The sequence below is a fragment of the Eimeria acervulina genome, genomic scaffold (assembly GCF_000499425.1).
Source record: "Eimeria acervulina Houghton genomic scaffold, Eah_scaff2, whole genome shotgun sequence".
NCBI lineage: Eukaryota > Apicomplexa > Conoidasida > Eucoccidiorida > Eimeriidae > Eimeria > Eimeria acervulina.
Genome location: NW_013550064.1, coordinates 61,426 through 80,540, shown reverse-complemented (window position 1 = coordinate 80,540; position 19,115 = coordinate 61,426). Strand labels below are relative to the sequence as shown.

Here is a 19,115-nt window from a genome sequence, read left to right as displayed (position 1 = left end):
GGCGCTGCCCCCACCCTTTCAGGTATGTAAAAATGTCAACTCGGGAGTGGCAAGACGGCATATTATCAAAAACAATGCGTTCACTAGGGCAAATTCCTGATACGCTGCCGAAGTGGATAGTGTTGGACGGCGATTTGGATGCCAACTGGATCGAGTCCATGAACTCTGTGATGGACGACAATCGAATCCTCACTCTGGCTTCTAATGAACGTATTCCGCTGAAGCCTCATATGCGGATGATCTTTGAAATACGAGATCTGAATTTCGCCTCGCCAGCTACTGTTTCCAGAGCAGGGATCATTTTCGTCAGTGACTCGTCAGGTGCATCTGAGCTACTCTTAAGCATTAGTAACTGTACCTTGGGGGCCGACTCAAGCTTATCAACCTCCGAAGGCTTGAATATGCACATGCAGTACGCATTATGAATAAAAATTGGTTTGTCTGTGTAGGGGAGCAATGGAGGAGCTATGTGCAGAGCTGGTTGCAGCGTCAAGGATGGTCGGAGGCAACCAAGGCAGACGTTGCTAAACTATTTGATAAATACTGCCCTGCTACGCTTGAATTTGTTGAAAGGCAATGCAAACTTAGCGTACAAGTTTACAGTCTGCAGATTATAGCTGCCCTCTGCAACATGGTGAGCGTTTGGGAGCTGGGGCCTACAATGCCACGAGACAGGTAGTGTTAATTGCGGAAGGCAGCCGAAAACTAGCCGGGGGGCTTCAAAGAAACATCTTGGTATGCGCACAAATGTGGTTGTGACTGCTCTCAGCTTGAAGGGCTTTATCCAGAAGAGCCACAGGCGCCTGAGTTCGCTTTCGTCTTTTGCCTTGTCTGGGCTGCAGGCGGTAGCCTACAGGAGAAGGATGGAATCGATTATAGAAGGCAATTCAATAACTGGTGGAGATCAGAGTGGAAGGTCATCAAATTCCCGAGCAAGGGATCAATCTTTGAATACTTCGTTGACACCGTGAGTTGCCAATCACAGTGCTCAAGCTGCGCATTCATTGCTAGCAGTAGAAGGCCACAGCTTTGAGCTCACCACAGTGCAAACCGTTTCCGCCGCTATGGTAATTGGCTGGTAGCATCCTATACAAAATTATCATAATCACTAGAGCAGGCCATAGAGGGTCTGGGCAGTCAAGAGAATGATGTTTTATTCAGGCAAAATTTGAGAGCTGGGAATCACAGGTCCCCACTTTGCAGTTCACAGGAACGGAAGCCATTGACAGCATATCAGTTCCAACGGCCGAAACAGTCTCAATGCTCCACTTCTGCAAGACTATCTTGAAGATTCATGCCCCGGTTATGTGCATTGGTTCTGCGGGGTGCGGCAAAACCCAGTTGTGTAAAACAGCTCTGGCGGCTCTGGATTCCGAGACCTTTTCTTCCTTTTCCATCAACTTTAACTTTTACACAGATTCCACGCTCTTGCAAACACTTCTCGAGCAGCCCCTTGAAAAAAAGGCCGGCAGGCAATATGGCCCCCCGGGAAAGTAAGTTTTGAAGTTTTGCTTTGATTGGACTCGACGTTCAGATACTGTTGAGACTGTTCATTCCACGAGACTAATTGTATTTCCGACATTTAATGAATGCTTGCATGCTTCCCAGGGTACACCTGGTCTACTTTCTCGACGACTTGAACATGCCTCAGCTTGACCCCTATAACACCCAAAGCGCTATAGCACTGCTGAGGCAACATATGGACTATCAGCATTGGCTCGACAGGAGCAAGATGCAAATGAAAGATATCAGTAACACGCAAGTCCTGGCCGCTATGAATCCTACAGCAGGATCATTTGTGGTGAACCCCCGCCTGAGCCGCCACTTCTGGGTACTAAACGTACCAATGCCTGAATTGACGTCCCTCTTCACAATCTACGCTTCGATCATGAACGGCTTTTTCGAAGTGGGAAACTTCCGGAAGGCTGTTAAGGAGCAAGTAATGCCAGTGATCAAAGCCACCATGGGGATATATACGGAGGTGAGATTTTTACCGTTTGTATCTGCATTTAGAGAGTGGTGGGCCACTTGCTTCCAATTTGTACACATCATGGCCTGTTGCCCAGCAACTAGGGTTATTGCTTCAGCAACTGACGCTCAGGTGGTGCAAGCATTTCGGAAAACCGCCGTCAACTTCCACTACGAGTTCAACATGCGGCACCTGACGAATGTCTTTCAAGGAATTTTGTCCATGCCTCCTCAAAACATGCAGGTGATGGGTTTCCTTGGCTGTAGAGCAAAACGCCTCACTTTGACTCACCGGTCGTGCTTTTACAACTGGGCACACTCATTACAGTCCCAAGTTTACAGTGAGGGAGGTTTTTTTTCACAGCATTGCGCAGAAGTGTGTTGTCAGCGCATATGTGGAATTGGCGGCCTTTGCAGGATCCAGAAAAGCTGGTACTTCTTTGGCTCCATGAGTGTGAGAGAACGTTTTGTGACCGCCTTGTCACTCCAGAAGACGGGAAAAAATACAGAGCAATTGCAGCTGAGTGTGCAAAAAGAAACTTTGGGAAGTTCAACATCGGGAAGGTCATACAAGCGAAGAATCCGGAGGCGATCATTTTTGCTCGCTTTGGGAAAGACGGGATGGGAGGTCAAACGCATGCAGCATTGACTAGAGACTCCAAGCATTGACCCATACCCTTAAACAGAAATAAGCACTCTATTGTTGCGCTGGATGCGCTAGAGAATTTTGAACACTAATCGGTTTTATGTTTTGCGCCCCAGCCTACGACCGGGTTGGTTCAATGGACGAACTTGCAACGATTCTTCGAGGAGCTCTGAATGACTACAATGAGTTGAACCCTGCAATGGACCTGGTGTTGTTCGACGACGCTATGCTGCATGTCTGCAAAATCTGTAGGGTCATCAACAATCGAGCTGGCCATGCTCTGGTTGTTGGAGTCGGAGGATCGGGGAAACAGTCATTGACCAGGCTATCGTCATTCATTAGTGGCTTTGCTACTCATCAGTTGTGCATATCGTCCACATATGATATCCGGGATCTCAAAAATGATATTAGAGTAGGGCGACCCGATGACCCCTCGCTGGCGAGCAAGCTCTCAGACAGAGCATTACTTTCTTGCACTTTTTAAAGTTTTCTATGGACGTGCATGTCGAAGTAAACGGCGCATCGTCAGCATCCCAATGCATTGTTCATGCCTTTGCTTAGTAGGCAATATTGGTGATGGTAGCGTTTTCCAAGAATGTTAATGCGTCTGGCCGTCTAGAATATAGATTGGAAGTAGTTGTGGTTTGGAGCTTCCTGTTTTTCTCAGAGCATGTACTCCAGGGCAGCTCTAAAAGATGAGGGAGTGGTGTTTTTGCTAAGTGATGCACAAATTGCAAATGAAAGATTTCTGGTTTATGTGAATGACTTACTAGCGTCCGGGGATATTGCTGATTTATACGAAGGAGACGACAAAGAGCAACTGATGAACTCCATTCGGCCACTAGCGAAGGCTGCTGGAGTTTCGGATTCGCGAGAAGGTTGCTGGGCCTTCTTCATTGACAAAATTAGGCGAAACCTGCATGCTGTTTTGTGCTTGTCTCCAGTCGGTGATGGCCTGAGGTGAGGATGGGAAATCACCTGGTTCAAAGCAACTGGCAACATTCAACTTTCAAACCTGCGCTCACCGAGCGCCCCATTACCTTCCGGCAGTGGTCATCAGAGCAAGGGTGTATTGGTCGCGAAGGCTACACCCATGCGAATGCTTTTCTTCTTGGCTCAGAACTCGGGCTCGCAAGTTCCCCGCCCTCGTCAACTCAACTGTTATAGATTGGTTCCAGCCGTGGCCTTATGAGGCGTTACACTCGGTGGCAAGCAAATTTTGCGCGGACTTGCCGACAGGGGATGCAGATTCCATTCGTGCTTCAGTTGTGGATTTTCTGCCTTACATGTTTTATGCCGTCAGCGATGCGGCACAAACATACCTAGAACTAGAACGCAGGTAATCACAAACAGTGCCAGCTCAGTCTCAGTGGTTCCACTACAGGAAGCCACTGTCTGAAAAGGATCAGCTAAGGTGCAATAATTTGACAAGTCGGCAGAGACACGAGCGTGCTTACAATTGGTCGCAGATTTGCTTACGTGACACCAAAGACGTTCATTGAGGCCATGAAGCTCTATCGAACCATGCTACTGAAACGCATATCTTCTATAGAAGAGCACAGCGAACGATTGAGCAGTGGCCTTTCGAAGCTTCTAGATACTCAGGAAAAGGTATCGGCACTAGAGGACGACCTAAGGGAGAAAACTGTTGCAGTTGAAGAGAAGAAGGCAGCCGCTGAGGAATTCGCGCAGAAGGTGGGAGAAGAGAAGGCGAAGGTCACTGCTGAGTCTGAAAACGCCAATGTTGAGGCCCTCAAGTGCGCAGAAATACAGAAGTCCGTTTCTGAACAGCGGGTGAGCCAGCCATTCGTACAAGGCAAGTAGCAAGTAGCCTTACGTGCAGTCAATACTTTAGCTGAGGCGCTGACTTCGATAACGACATCAGGGCTCTGCTTGCTTTTCAGTGTTTGACTGCTCCTCACATGATGAGGTTGCTCTTGAATGACTGTTTTGGAAGCCCACTGCAAGCATTGAATGAGAACATGGAAACGTTTGTGTAGCGTGAACTGCAAAGACAGGATTATATAGGTTTAAAATGGCTCTTTAGGCATCTTGCGAGGCTGATTTGGAAAAAGCCATCCCCCTCGTGGAGCAGGCAGAAGCCGCGCTGAATACACTCAACAAGAAGGACTTTCAGGAGGCAAAAGCTCTCAACAAGCCTCCGCCAGGCGTTGAAGATATTACCGCTGCCGTCATGCACTTGCTTGCAACCGTTGATCCAATCATTGAGGTATGGCCAATGAAAACCCAGTTGCCACATGCGTCTTTGGCGATAAGAAAAGAGCTGCCAAGTTTTATTTCCAAGCACTTGAGTGAAAATGGCACCGTTTCGGCATCATTTGTGGCGACAGCTATGCTTCCGTTTACAATTTTCAAAAATTTATCGTGCTGAACAGCAGGTGCACATAGCTTGCCTCTAGACTCCGAAAAAGGGTGTAGGTGCGGAGATAGTCTGAATGCAGGTAGACAAGCAGGGGAAGCTGAAGGACAAGAGCTGGAAGGGTGCACAGAAGATGATGAACAATCCAGAAAAGTTCTTGCAGACGCTCAAGGAGTTTAAGAGTGTCATTGACGATGGGCGCGTTCCCGAACAGAACTTCAAAGCCGTGGAGCCGTTGCTTGCTCTTCCACATTTTAATCGCGAGGCTATTCAGAAGAAGAGTACAGCTGCGGCAGGCCTTGCAGAGTGGGTAGTCAACATTTACCAATACTATACTGTGGTTGTATCTGTCGAGCCCAAACGGCGAGCGTTGGCCGAAGCCACTCAACAGCTCGAGGACGCAAACAAGAAGCTCGTCGAGGTGCAGAAACTAGTTGCGGAGCTTGAAGAAAAGGTAATGATCCACTGCCTCTCGTTTGCTTGGCTCTCACTGGGTGACCGCTCAGAAATCAGTTGCTTTCGGATTTATAATGAAAAGTACCATAGAGACTGCGTTTGAAGAACTCGTCAAACAGTGTGCAGTGCACGATTTTTGAAACTGAGAGGGGCCAAGAATGGGCTTGTTTTACTTCAGCTAGGTCAACTTGTTGCCGAATTCGACTCTGCCATTGCCGAGAAAAATGCGGTGGAAGCCGAGGCTGAGAAGTGCCAGAGGAAATTGGACCTCGCACAGAGGCTGATGCGGTCTTTGGGATCAGAAGGCGCTCGCTGGGGACAGACGATTGACGACCTAAAAGAACAAGTCAGTCCACGGGTCACTTTTGCCATCGAGCTCGGCTTTCGCATCAGGTTACAGTGTACCCGACCGCTATGTGCTTCTTGCAGGTTCTGTGAAAGAGAGAATTCATACATTGTGTATGGAGGCTATGACCCTTAGGGAAAAACATTTAGAGGCTATGACCCTTAGGGAAAAACATTTAGAGGCTATGGAAACTTGGAAATCGCCTTTTTGGCTGTGAATGATTGTGCGCAGCGACGGGTTTCCGTGGGCGATGTGCTGTTATCGTCGTCATTCGTAGCATATGCTGGAGTCTTTAGCAAGAAGTACCGTGATTGGCTGATGTACGAAAAAGCGGTGCCGTTCTTATTCGATCGTGGAGTGCCCTTGCGCCAGCCGGCAGATGTGCTTGCCCAGCTTACAGATGAAGCTGAAATGGCTCTGTGAGTGCCCCGCCGCAAATGTTTTGTGGCTACTCACATTCAATTGCAAAGCCCAATTATCGAGATAAGGCACGATCCTTGGTAATTCCCAAGGAGGCACAAAAGTTTGCTAGTCTCCCCCCAGCAATTGCAATACCCGGGAGGTTAGCGCACATCCCAACTGGCAGAAGCGAATGGGTGGCACTGTCGCTCAGCTGGAACAACCAAGGGCTACCATCTGATGCAACGTCCATAGAAAATGGCGCAATTGCCTCTTCGACGGAGCGGTGGCCCCTAATGATAGATCCTCAACTGCAAGGGAGAAAATGGATAGTAGAAAAAGAAAGGGGAAACCGCCTCCAGGCACGTAGTTTTTCCCCTCTATCTTTTCATTGTAGTCATGGCAGAGTTCCCCTTCAGTTGTAGAAAAAGGTGCAGGCGTGTCAAAAATAGCAAGCTGCCCTGCAAAGCATGCAACATTAGGGAGGCACCAGCGAGGGTGTCCTTTACCACATGAGCAGAGAAGGCTGTTTCTGAGGAGACGTATCCCAGTGAAGTTGCAGGCAGATTATGAACGCTGTGAAGGAGGTGTCCAAAGCAACTTTGTCAGTGTATGAAGTGCAACTGCAGGTGCTGCGCCTTAGTACTCCTCGAATGGTAGCTTTGATAGAAATGGCAATTCAGCAAGGCACCAGCGTGCTGATTGAAAACTTGGAGACATCCGTCGACCCCGTTCTGGCTCCTGTTGTAGGACGCCAAACCATCCGGAGAGGCCGGTCTCAATATCTCAAACTGGGGGACAAGGAAGTTTCTTACAATGCCAATTTCAGGCTCATTCTGCAGACACGGCTGTCTAATCCACACTATCCTCCTGAACTTCAGGCTGAATGCACGCTTATAAATTTTACAGTTACTGAGAAAGTAAGGTGTTTGCCAATCCCTCTCCAGTTGCAGAAGACTGCGGAGCACCAGGTCTCTGAGGTACTGCAGCTCCGACGGAAGGAGAAGGAGTGAAAGCTCTGCTCAATATATATGACTGCTGCACATGCGTTTGCTCATGAAGGGTCTGGAAGACCAGCTTCTGGACTTGACGATGCAGAAGGAACAGCCGAGGCTCTTCCAAAGGAGGATTCACCTTGTGCAGCAGCAAAATGAATTTACTATTCTCCTCGCGGAGCTCGAAAATACTCTTTTGAGGGATATATCATCTGCCGAAGTAAGAGGCCGTTCCTACCGCAGCTTTACATCTGCCCAGCCAATGCAATTTTACCCTGATTATCTTAGCAGCATAGGTAATGGGGTGTGGGAAGGACAGTACCTCTTCGTTGACATTTGCGTGCTTCCTTAGAGCTCTCATGGCGTAGCAAGTACGCTAGGTGTCAATAACTACATTTGTATCGTATTCTCACCGGCCCTTACTTCCTGCGAATTATTCTTTCGGTGGGTAGAGCAGTGCAGGAAACATATGAAAATCTAGGGAGCCGAACGTGTGTACGTCCATTACTGTGCTTTAGGGGGACGTTTTGGAAAACATTGAGCTAATTCAAAACCTAGAGAAAACGAAGCGAGTCACCACAGAAGTTTCTGAGAAGGTTGCCCTCGCAAAAATAACTGAAGAGAAACTGAATGCGATTTCCGAAATGTATAGGCCTGTAGCGCGCCGAGGAGCCAGGCTATTCTTTTTGTTAGCTCAGCTTTTCAAAATCCACAGTTTTTACTTGTTTTCTATGGAGTCGTTCGTGGCAGTGATAAACAGGGCAATCGACTCCATTTCAGAGGTGCGGAGCAACTTCGGTCGAGAATTGCTTGGCCAGCAAGTACTCGCCAAGAATCGCTTACAGTACTGGTGGAAGGACACATTACGGGCTGTAACATAACTAGAATCACAGATAATCGTTGCGCACTCGTGCTATCTTCAGAAACCCCAGACGGGAGGGGAGGACGAAGACGAGTCCGACGCAAAGGACGGAGCGGTACTCGCAGAAGCAGGACCAGACGACAGCAAACTGAGTGCCAACCACCCTGCGGCAGAACAAACCTGTGACCGTGCTGACCCTGCTGCTACAGATGATTCAACAGAAGAGAATCACGAAAAAGTATGCCATAGATTTTATCCATAGCTGCGTGCAGAGATAACAGTCCCACGTATCCTTGCGGGAACAGCACCCCGTTGAACAAAGAGTGCTGCTTTTTTCATGGTCTTGAATTCTGGAGTCTGGATCTGTTTGAGTTTGAGTTTATTTTAAAGACTACGACTCGGGAGACAGAAGGCCAAGATGCACCGTCGGATGGTCAGTCCAGCTCATCAGACGCTGGCAAAGCACACGGCGAAGAAACCGAAGGGCCCAAGGGAGAGGTACAGCCTGCAGATCAACTGCTGGAATCTCCCGATCGAAGCGCTGCAGACGAATATGGAAAAACTGAAGAGGCTGAGGAAGAAGACGAGAAGGACGTTAGCCCTGATGCGTCGCGTGTAGCTCTGCTCAAGGACGTCATAACGAAGTTTACCTTTTTATCGTGCAACAGGGGATTGTTTGACAAGCACAAGCTAACCGTTGCTGTTTTCCTTACATTGCGTATCATGGCAAGTTGCTAGCATACTCATTGAAGCCTCCCACTTGAATTTGCGCAACCATTCTCTCAGGCCCGGGGCAGCATTCCACTTCTAGTCTTCTTGAATGATGGTTTACGATATGCCTTACCCGCGTACGCCGAAGAAAACTCCGCCAATAGCACAACCCAAAGTGCGTTTGCTTCTTTTTCAGGAGGAGCAAAATTCGGTCACAGAGGAAGAGGTTCGTCTGCTGTCTCAGGTTCGCCCTGACCCAACGGCGCCTCCTATGCCAGAGGCTGCTCGTGGATGGCTTTCCAGTTCGCAGTGGGCCTGCTGTCGATCCTTGGAGCAACTGAAGTCATTCAAAAATAACCAAATATCCTTGTTACAAAACTTCGATCAAGACTCTCTCGGATGGGCTAGGTGAGCATCGCCTAGCTTGTTGCACGCCGCGCTAGCTGCCAACACGGAGGGAAGAGTCGATTTGTCACCTCTGACAGTGTGGAAGCAGCAGCTCAACACTGTCTCACCCACTACAGCTCCTCTGCAACAGGTCCCAGATGCTCATGGTTTCCCTCCATAGGCCTGTTCGTTGAATGTCAACGTCACTGCTCGCTCACCACGTATTTGCAGCCAGTAAGGGGTAACCTCTATGCTGTGTGAGTATGCTGCGCAGGTGGATGGCTGAGGATACTCCAGAAAACGCTGATCTGCCACGGCTATTCAAAGGAATCAGCGAATTTGAAAAGCTCCTTCTTTTGCGATACCTTAGGCCAGATAGGATGATTTCTGCACTGCAGCAGTTTGTCTCTGGGCAACTGGGGCACTTTTTTGTGGAGCCTCCTACCACAGACTTGCAAGAGATCGAAAAAGAGGCAGACAAATTCACTCCGTTGTTCATTGTCCTGTTTCCTGGTGTTGACCCCACACCCGTACTAGAAATAACCGCAAGATCCAAAGGATGCACAGCTGTTAGTTGTTCACAGTTGCTCACTAGAGGGCTAAACCTCCGCTATGTGGGGATATATTGCGCACAACTCTACCGTGCAACGTCCAAATGCGGTTTACCACTCACTGTGCCTGTTGGAGTGCAGCTGCGTCTAATCATGCTGTGCTCCGCATTTCGGCGCATTCCAAGGCGCCAGTGAAGTAGAGATAACGAATCCATACTGTACGGCAGGACTGGCGTAAAATTGTTGCATGGGGGATGATTTTCTTCCCTGGTCTGTGTTCATCAGGACAATGGCAAATTTGTTAATATCTCCATGGGCCAGGGCCAAGAAGAGCGTGCGCTCGCCGCTGTCCAGGAAGCAGCACAGTCGGGTGGTTGGGTTGTCCTGCAAAACGTGCACCTCATGCAGGAGTGGCTCAAGGCAAGCAAGTATTTGATTTCCTGCGCAAACATAAGGTCGTTGCATCTGGTTGTAGACGATTCCTGACAACCAAGTTACGTCGCATGTGGGCACCGACAGTTGTTTTGTTTTTTCAAGTTGCCACGACTATATTTTGCCAATACGCAGTGGCCACTGTCGATCATTCAAAAGGCAGAATTTTCCTTTCACCTGCAATACCTTCAGCGCCTTCAGAGAACTCTGGAAGAAGTTAGCGCGACTGCGCATCGCGAGTTTAGGTGCGTCGTGACTTCTGAGCCCCCACCTCTTCGAGACATGCAAATAATTCCGGAGGCATTGCTACAACGGAGCATCAAGGTAGCAGACGAAGCTCCTCAAGATCTCAAAGCAAATCTCCGGAGAGCCCTCAACTGCTTCTCTCAAGTTAGTACATAGGCAATTGGCTAATAAGCAATAAAGCGCTGCTAGGGATTTTATTGGAGAGCAAAACATGGCTGACTATTGCAGAAAAGACTGCATCGCACCTGCCGGTCTTACCTGGAGCACAGCTGCGTTCTTCGAAGCGCATGCCAAGATCATGACCTCCACAACCTGGCCAAGCATACCACAGCAAGTAAATGTGACTGATGCTGCAGGAGGTTGTTGATTCCTGTTCACGCCCTCGGGAATTTAAGGCCCTTCTGTTCTCCTTGTGCTACTTCCACGCGCTTATTATTGGCCGCAAAAAGTTTGGTTTCCTGGGTTGGAGCCGGTCTTACTCATTTAACGAGGGCGATTTGACAATATGCGGAAACGTCATAAAGAACTACTTGGATAAGTGCGAGTTCACATATCACGACGCAGCTCTAATTGCCCGGCACAAGATATACTGCCCCGAGCAAATCAGGCACCATCTATCCCTGGTGCATGCTGGTGGCTGTTCAGGTACGCTACAATTCCCTTCGAAGATATTCGGTACATTTTGGGAGAGATCATGTACGGAGGCCATATAACGGATGGGTTTGATCGGCGTTTGAATAACACCTACCTGGCAAACTTGATTCTGCCTGAAGTGCTCCAAAGTTTTCAGCTCGGGCCTTCTTTCAGAACGCCTGACCCAGCCAAGACTGAATTCGCTGCATACCAAAAGTTTGTCGAGGAGAAGACGCCGCCAGAGAACCCTCAGGTGTGGTGCATCTGCGTAACGCGATGAGTTGTCACCTGTGCAGAAGCGAGTCCTATATCCGCTGGGTTTTGCACCGCCACCCCACCAATCCATCTCAAAGCAGATAATATGCTGCTTGTTGTAAAAGGGGGCGCATCACTTGTAATGACTGTGGGCACTTGTGGCTGTTGTGAAGGTTTTTGGGCTGCATCCAAATGCTGAATTGGGTTGCCTAAGCTCGCAAAGCGACGAACTCTTCACTACTCTACAAGTATGGCTAGAGAACGGTTTGGCAGCAAGGGTGCTCCATCCGTAGTTACTGGGATAAAGGCCTGCCTACTACGGAGGAAACGCGGAACTCGACATTCTCACGCCAACATCTGTCTCTAAATGCTAACCAAAGTCCCGTGTTATCTGCCCTCAGGAGGTCTCTGGAGTTGCTGGAAGTGGAAGTTCTACAGGTCGGAAGGAGGATACTGTGTTGACTATGGTAGATTCTTTGCTGGGGACAGTGCCCATTCCATTTGATGTAGCTGCCATCCGATCGAAAGTTAGGGAATTTCATCCTGCAACTGTCGTGTGTCTGCAAGTGAGCTACCGTTAGTTCAGAAAGCTGCAACGTGGGAACATCTCTGACATTTATGCACCATCTGTTTGACGAAAAAAGGGAATACTCTACAAACAGCTCTCATGTATTTTCCGGTGGCTCACATGATTGTAATGGTAAGTGCTGCGCTCAATCAGGAGGTGGAGCGAATGAATGTTCTTTTGGCCGAAGCACGGCGAACTCTGGAACAACTCAAGAAGGGCCTGGAGGTCGCTGATGCACCCATGCTGCGGCATGTTCCCTTTATGTTGGCAATGCCAAGCACACACACTTGGCGCTGATCATCACAAGCTTTGACAGCAATAAAAAGGAAGAGGGTGTACAGCTTACAAGGTATCTAGTGAGCAGGAACATTCCTTACCGTGTGTGTTGGCAGGGTGCATTAAACGTGACAGACGCAATGGAGCAACTGGAAGCTTCTCTTAACATGAGCAGGGTCCCTGAAGCTTGGAAGCCTTACGCTTATGAATCGCGCAAGCAGCTAGGGCCTTGGTGAGTTCGGTCAAATTGGAGACGTCCAACAGTTACGCTTCCCTAAGGCTCCCTGTGCTTACTGCTGCGTTGAAGACGAGGTTGCATGAAAATCCACTCACTAAACTTGGGGTTACGAGCTTAGGGTAAACGACTTGCTGCATCGAGTGAAGCAATTGGAGGAGTGGAGCACAGACTTTACTCTTCCCTGCCCATTGTGGATTTCCGGTCTCTTTAACCCGATGTCCTTCCTAACGGCTGTCATGCAGGTGGGTCTCACCAGTAAGTTGCAGACACGTGACAAATGCAAAATGAAAATAGCCCGACCATTCAGGAAACTTGATAGAAACACGCCTGCAAGGACCAATGTCGTCTGCCAACGGTAACATACTGTTTGTTGGGCGTGTGCATTTCTCCTGTGGTACTAGGTGCGTGCCCGAGCAGAATCTCTTGCTCTGGACCGCATGTGCTTGCGGTGGACAGTGACAAACATAAGGTATGGAGCTGCAGTAGCAGGAGCGCAGGGAGGAGCAAGCCAGCAGCAGCCTCTGTCTTCCCCGGAAACTGGGGTGCTCATCCATGGGCTTTTCTTAGAAGGTGCAGCTTGGGAAGAGGGCAAGGGAGATGTTGAAGGCAATCTGACACAAGCGCAGCCAAAAGTCTTGCAGTATCCGATGCCAGTATTCTTAGTGGAAGCCATACCAACTGCTGAAATCGACAACACTGCAATGTACAGCTGCCCTGTTTATCTCACATCAGCAAGGGGGCCCACATATGTGACCACTGCAAATCTGAGGTGAGCAGCGTCGTCTGACTGGTAGGAGGCCTCCTCGCATATAGTGGCACAGCAGGCCCGTCAAGCGTGCTTTCCTTTAGCCATGAATGAGAGTCAGCTGCTTGGGTGAGCATTGCCTGTTGCTGTGCGGGGCTATGGGCACCTTACGCTGTTGTTGGATCAGAATGAGTGGCGACGATTCGGAGCGTCGTTGGATTCTTGCGGGAGTGGCGCTCACAATGGCGACTGATGCATGAATAAGGAAACCACTCCTCTACGTTTGCAGAAAAAAAGTTTATAGAACCGCTTTACTCAGAGTAGGAAGCCCACAGCAACATGCTTTAGTACCATTTTTACAGCAACGTCTAAATTCCTTTCGTCTCGGGCTCTGCTTTTTTGATGCGTCCATGGTCGTTGGCTAGATGCGGTAGATCAGCATCTCTACTGCCTCTACCTGAGGCGTTGTAAGCCCTCTCATTACCACGTCTACCTGTCGGGTGCTGAGCCGTCCAATACACAAGCCCAAAACGCAAAACATAGGTCCATTCTTGCGTTACAACAAAGCCCTCCCTGGGGACTAGTAAGCGGGCTGTACGTGGAAGCGTGGAAGAGACTGTCGCGCTTCAAAAAAGTCCAAAGCTTGCCCACCAGATGACAACACATGAGATGCTGCGTAGGCGTGTCACGTTTCGTGATGCGACAAAATATTTATCGAACTACAGATTTAGTCCCCAAGATACAATATATTTTCAACATTATAATTGCAGTGGAGGTTTAACGTGCTGTAGTCAGCAAACACATCTGTCTTTGCAAATAGCGAAGCAGATCTAGTGGGGAACAACTAAAGGACGAGGTGGAGTGGAGGGGTGGTGACCTGTTTCGCCTGCCCACTCACTTAAGAATAGGGAAACATTACAGCTGGCAGCTGTATGCAAGGCAAACGCAGTGACCAGAGAGCTGCAGCAGCTCACTCAATATTCATTCCTACATTGCTGGTTTTATGCTAAGAGCGGCTTTTTCTCACGCCTGGAAACGGCCTGGAAATGCTGGCAACGGAGTTCCGCCCAATGTAAGAGGAAATCTACACGTTGGAGAATGCATAGTTTTTGCGAAACTCCCTGCATTTGGCTAATGCGTGAAGCAAGCCTCCACGCTGTGGAAAATGTCTCATTCTCCCACGTTTCTGGCACTTAATTTTCAATTTTCAGCCCCATATGCTCTGCATGTATAACTCACTTCATGCTCTACGCCTTCACCGGTAGATCACCACACAGTATGGCAAGGGCTGTTGGTGTCGCACGAGAAGGCGCGTCAGTTCAGCAATGTAACGGTGCAGTTTCCCAAGCTTCTGCTACTCATAGCAGTGGCACTTATCCGTAAAATCTTTACAACCGCAAATACAATTGAGTACTAGAAACGTTAACTGTAATCAGGTGGGTGCCCTTTACAGTTCCGATCGTGGCGGCCGGTGCTTGCATGTGCCGCTGCTGTGCAGCGCCTTAACAACCGCGTAGAGTTCACACTTCTTCTTCGGCATTGATTTGTAGTGAAACTTTCACTAAAGTTCTTTAAGTTCTTCTGGACTCACTCGCTAACGATCTGATATTTTGTATTGTCAATTCGGCCATCAGACTCCTGTAACTGGATGTCACGCACTTCGTGGCTTCCCTAGTGTCCTGTTTTTTTCCAAAAGAAGCGCTAAAGGAGCCGACTCACAGGGCATTTTTGCGTACAGAGTGGCTTTCCCTATCGAGGACAGGCTCTAATCAAAACGCTGTGGCTAGAGATCGGTGCACACCCACACTGCATTTAAGACGCGAGTCTGCGCATTGCTTCCTGGACGCATCTCCACAGAATATTCAGCGTGGGAGAATCGTAAAGCATTCGATTCACGCTCAGGCCGACAAGTCCTACTTGTCTAACAGTCACGCACATGAGGCTTTCCACAGCCAGCCATGCCACAGATAATCTTTTGAATTGTTTTGCGGATTGGGTGTAGATTCACAAACCATCGGCGGAGTTTTTTGGCTCGGATTTGTTTCAAAGCGAACCTCGCTAGAAAACCGCGCGCTGTCCGCGTTCGGACAATGGACGCGTCGGAGTTGTTCTCCATTTCCTCGAGGCAGCCTGCCCGAATGCCTCCAGATATCAAGGAACTACCCCCCATTACTCGGGGCCGGAGCAGCAACTATCCAGACCGAGTTGGTAGTCCATCAGTCAGCCCACATCAATCTCGCCGCAAATCAGCTGGTTGTTCCATGAGAACAGTGAAGGAGGAACGACAACAAGCCGATGCAGGGCTCAGAGAGGAAGGAATTGCATGCCGCATTAACCTGGATTCAGAGAGGGATGCAGCCGACGGCCATAGGGAAAATTCGCGGCAGCCTCGTCCAGCTTCATCTGCACGACACCGCACTGGTCGAAACCAAGATCTCCAGGCGCCACACAGTGGCAGCAGTAGCAGGCGCTCAAGCTGCAATGCGTGGGTTCTCACCGCCAGTGTCTGGAGAAACTTATGAGACTGCCTTTGTTTGGGCTTTTCGTATGCACACTTTTCCTTGTTGGTTCGTTCGCAGGTCGTGCGGACCATTGCCCACATGGGATGAATTCTTCGAGAAATGCGAGGATGTTAGACCTTCAGATAGCAGTGACGTAAGCCTTCCCCTTAGTAAGCTTTTTGGCCCGCATGAAGAGTACTGAGAGGCGGCTTGAAATTAGATGGCACGCACGCGAGGCTATTCATCCACAAGCAACCGGGAGACTTGAGAGGCGCACATCTTCGAGCTAGTGCATCTCAGTATTCATCTCATTCTGGCGTGCTCTGGCTGCATCCGTGCAAACGATTGTCTGATGTGGGATGCGTTACGTCTTATGTTTGTATGTAGACATTTCGTGTGTATTCGAGTGGATCCTCTGGGCCGCTTCTTTTCCTACTTCACGGAGCCGGCCATACGTCGTTGAGCTGGGCATGCTTCACGGTGAGCAGATAAATGCCTGGGAGCTGTTTCTCATTTATGTAAACCTCTCTCGCCTCTTGCTGGATGGGGACTACGCCATTGATCTTGTGGCTACTGTCGTTCAGCGTCTATTACGGGAGGGCTCATTGCCACTGCGCGTATTTGCTTATGATGCAAGAGGCCACGGTGCGACCACGTGCGCCGACAGTAAGACTTTGTCAGCAGAAGTCTTAACGGAAGACGGTATTGCAATCGTGCAGTACATTTTCAACCGTGTGGTGGAAGAAGAACTGCCGTCAGGCGGTACCCGACAGGGCGAACCAGCTAAGGAAAGCGTCGGGACGGATGGAGCAGCGGATGCAGACTCCAGATCACAGCGAGACCCAGATTCACTCCCATCTGTAATTCTAGTGGGCCACAGGTTCGTGCCTCACCCTGCAACCCTGTGTTCTGGCAGGCTCGTTGACTACCCTAGAGGACCGTCGATGCATTTTTGCGCCGGTCTTGTTTGCGAGGGTTCGCTAATGCAGCATGGGTGGAGCAATTGCCACGAGGATGGCGGCATCAGGGCGTGTTCCGCAGCTTCATGGTTTAATGGTGTTGGATGTGGTTGAAGGTATGTAAGGCTGCCCGGAAGATCACGCCCCTGTTAAAGTGCCAAGCTTCCGGCTGCTACACTTTTTGGCATCTTCACAGCAACCTTAATCAACGCAGGCGTGCAGCTATGTGTGGACAGTTCCTGCTCTTCATCGACTTTTAAGCTTGTGCAGTGTACTTTAGCTGAGTATCCAGGGGTATGCTGTTTTTACAGGGACTGCTTTGGCAGCCTTGCCACAGATGGCCGCTTTCGTCAGTCGATTCCCCAGCCTATTCACGAGCTGTAAAGAGGCCGTGAATTGGAGCATTTTTGCTGGGCTGCTGTGCAACAAGAGCAGCGCTGCAATCTCGATTCCTTCCCAGCTGGTGAAGACCACCCGGGGGGCACTTCCCGCAAGCCATAAGGGCGCCGAGAAAGGACCACCTGACGAAGAAGTGTGGTGAGAGTGCTGATGATATGCGTTGTTGCTACTTTCTGCCGTATTTGGTTGACGCGCAAGGCTTTGTGGTATACGCTTCAGATGGAAGCAAAACTGCCATGTCAGTGTGGTAACTTGGCTCTGTAGGACATGGCGCGTTGACGTGATGGCCACTGAGCCATATTGGGAAGGTGCGTTTAAACCCCTTGCTCGCCGCCTTTGCGAATATCTAGTGACTGGAGTTTCATCCGGTAACAACTGCCTCCATTTTTCGTGTGATTCTCCAGGATGGTTTAGGGGGATGTCGCAGGCGTTTCTGTCGAGCCGCTGTGTCAAAATTTTGATATGCTCTAGCAGCGACCGCTTGGACAAAGAGTTGATGATAGCCCATATGCAGGTAACCCAGCATTCCCTCTAATGGTTGCATTGCCTGCAACAAGCACTTTGTCAATCGCGCCTTCTGCCAAACTTGCGTTGGAAGCAGACGTTATATGGTTGTAGTGTGTGTTCGCCTTTTTGCGCAGGGGAAGTTTCAGGTGCAGATTGTCAGCGGCTCAGGCCATGTTATTGAGGTGAGCCCCTTGAGAATGTTTGGGTTTTGCCCCGTGAAGCTGTACCTGCTAGAGCTGTGTAGCAGTATAACGGGAACAACGGTATAAAGTGCAACCATTTTGCTTTACAGAGAGGTGTGTTGGCAAGGCTGTGCGATCATGAGCCGAATTCTGGCATGGTATTGTTTGCCTCGCATTTCCGCAGGAGGACCAGCCTGCCGAGCTCTGCCGGGTTGTCCAGACGTTCATCACCCGTTATCGTCTCCACCTACCTCCGAGCCAGCGCGCGGGACTGGTGCGGGGTTGAAAATCATTATGGCCACCTGCAGGTACCGTCACGCTTACGTAATTTGCCGGTCTTCACAGCCTTGTTGGGTAAGTACTGATACTTCCATCGCAGGACAACGACGGGGATTTTCACGTCCTGCAAGCAGCTCTCAAAAATCTAGCACAGACGTCCGATATCATAAATTTCATTCAGACATTCTGATCTTCGCTCGTGTTTTGTTGCGGCGTTTATTGTTGAGGCAATACAGCCGCTGAATATGGCCAAAAGGATCCCCAGTAGTTTTTGAGAGCCTTTCGGCAGGAAGGCGCTGCTCTTCAGGACAATATGCACCTCTTTTCTTCCCAGAGGCACTTTAGGGTGTGGTGATGTGGCCAACAGCCCCTACCAAAGCAACTTTATAATGTTCTTGAAGGCTGAGTATGTATGTACTAGGCAACGGCTTATGCACTAGTCGATACTCGGGCAGCTCTCAACGTGATTGTTTAACACACCTCAGTCAGGAGGTTTGCACTTGCTGACTGACTTGTGTCGTTAGAGTAGTTCGGCCATGAACACAATGCGTTCATGGCCACAGTGGCATTGTGGGTGGAGGTAGAGGTAGGTAGTTGGTTGCACTTTGGAGGGAGATGACGCAGTGTCATTTTAGTTAGCATGCCTTTATAGCAATGTGGAATAGGGTTTCTATACAATTTGAGCCGTAAAAATATATCTTACACGATGCGAGTATGGCATGGCCGGCAGAGAGAAGACTTCTTATGTTGTGTTGTAGCAAGCACTTGAGGAACAGGGATCTTCTTTCTCAGGACGGCGCCTGCAAATTGCGTACTGGAGGGAACTGCTACATGTGAATGCAATCTCCACACGTCCCCACGTAGTGCGTTCTAGAGCTGCCAACTGCTGCGTAAGTATCAGCCTAGATAAGCAATGAACCCGGAGGCAGCGTCTCGCCACCTTCACCCACCTACAGCGAGCACGCTGGGACTAGCAAATTTGGAGAGAGGCAGCCATCTGCGCACGGAATTGTTACAGTCAACGGCCCGGGGAAAGTGTCAGTGTAGCTCAGGAATCCATACCACTAATTGGTGCTGGAGGGAGAGTTATCGAAAGGTCAAAAGAAACACTAGTGCAGGAGATAATCATTGCGCTTATCTCCTTGCCAGCGCTTTGCAGTATAACATTGGGCAGCTGCTCCACAGTATGGCTGC

The 19,115-nt window shown here is 49.5% G+C and overlaps 3 protein-coding genes across 3 annotated transcripts; all 3 read left to right on the top strand.

The window, feature by feature from the left end:
• Positions 1-32: 32 nt before the first annotated feature.
• On the top strand, positions 33-6,219 carry EAH_00000550 (hypothetical protein; the record flags this gene model as incomplete). Its single annotated transcript, XM_013396699.1, has 14 exons — positions 33-348; positions 450-634; positions 770-967; positions 1,162-1,325; positions 1,609-1,981; positions 2,386-2,596; positions 2,731-2,897; positions 3,282-3,574; positions 3,735-3,953; positions 4,084-4,408; positions 4,674-4,844; positions 5,077-5,448; positions 5,629-5,796; positions 6,028-6,219. The coding sequence occupies 14 exons, from the start codon at positions 33-35 to the stop codon at positions 6,217-6,219; spliced, it is 3,354 nt and encodes a 1,117-aa protein (XP_013252153.1).
• A 545-nt stretch (positions 6,220-6,764) lies between these two features.
• EAH_00000540 (hypothetical protein) lies at positions 6,765-13,354 on the top strand (the record flags this gene model as incomplete). The annotated part of the gene is made up of 14 exons (XM_013396698.1): positions 6,765-7,115; positions 7,258-7,410; positions 7,709-7,972; positions 8,114-8,290; positions 8,443-8,646; positions 8,960-9,171; positions 9,425-9,719; positions 9,987-10,129; positions 11,025-11,265; positions 11,669-11,833; positions 12,228-12,343; positions 12,468-12,591; positions 12,751-13,118; positions 13,282-13,354. 14 exons carry the CDS (start codon positions 6,765-6,767, stop codon positions 13,352-13,354), a joined length of 2,886 nt encoding a protein of 961 aa, XP_013252152.1.
• Positions 13,355-15,184: 1,830 nt separating this feature from the next.
• On the top strand, positions 15,185-17,928 carry EAH_00000530 (protein phosphatase methylesterase 1, putative; the record flags this gene model as incomplete). The annotated part of the gene is made up of 9 exons (XM_013396697.1): positions 15,185-15,579; positions 15,674-15,765; positions 15,983-16,475; positions 16,585-16,670; positions 16,881-17,091; positions 17,218-17,261; positions 17,358-17,467; positions 17,595-17,642; positions 17,827-17,928. 9 exons carry the CDS (start codon positions 15,185-15,187, stop codon positions 17,926-17,928), a joined length of 1,581 nt encoding a protein of 526 aa, XP_013252151.1.
• Positions 17,929-19,115: the final 1,187 nt, after the last annotated feature.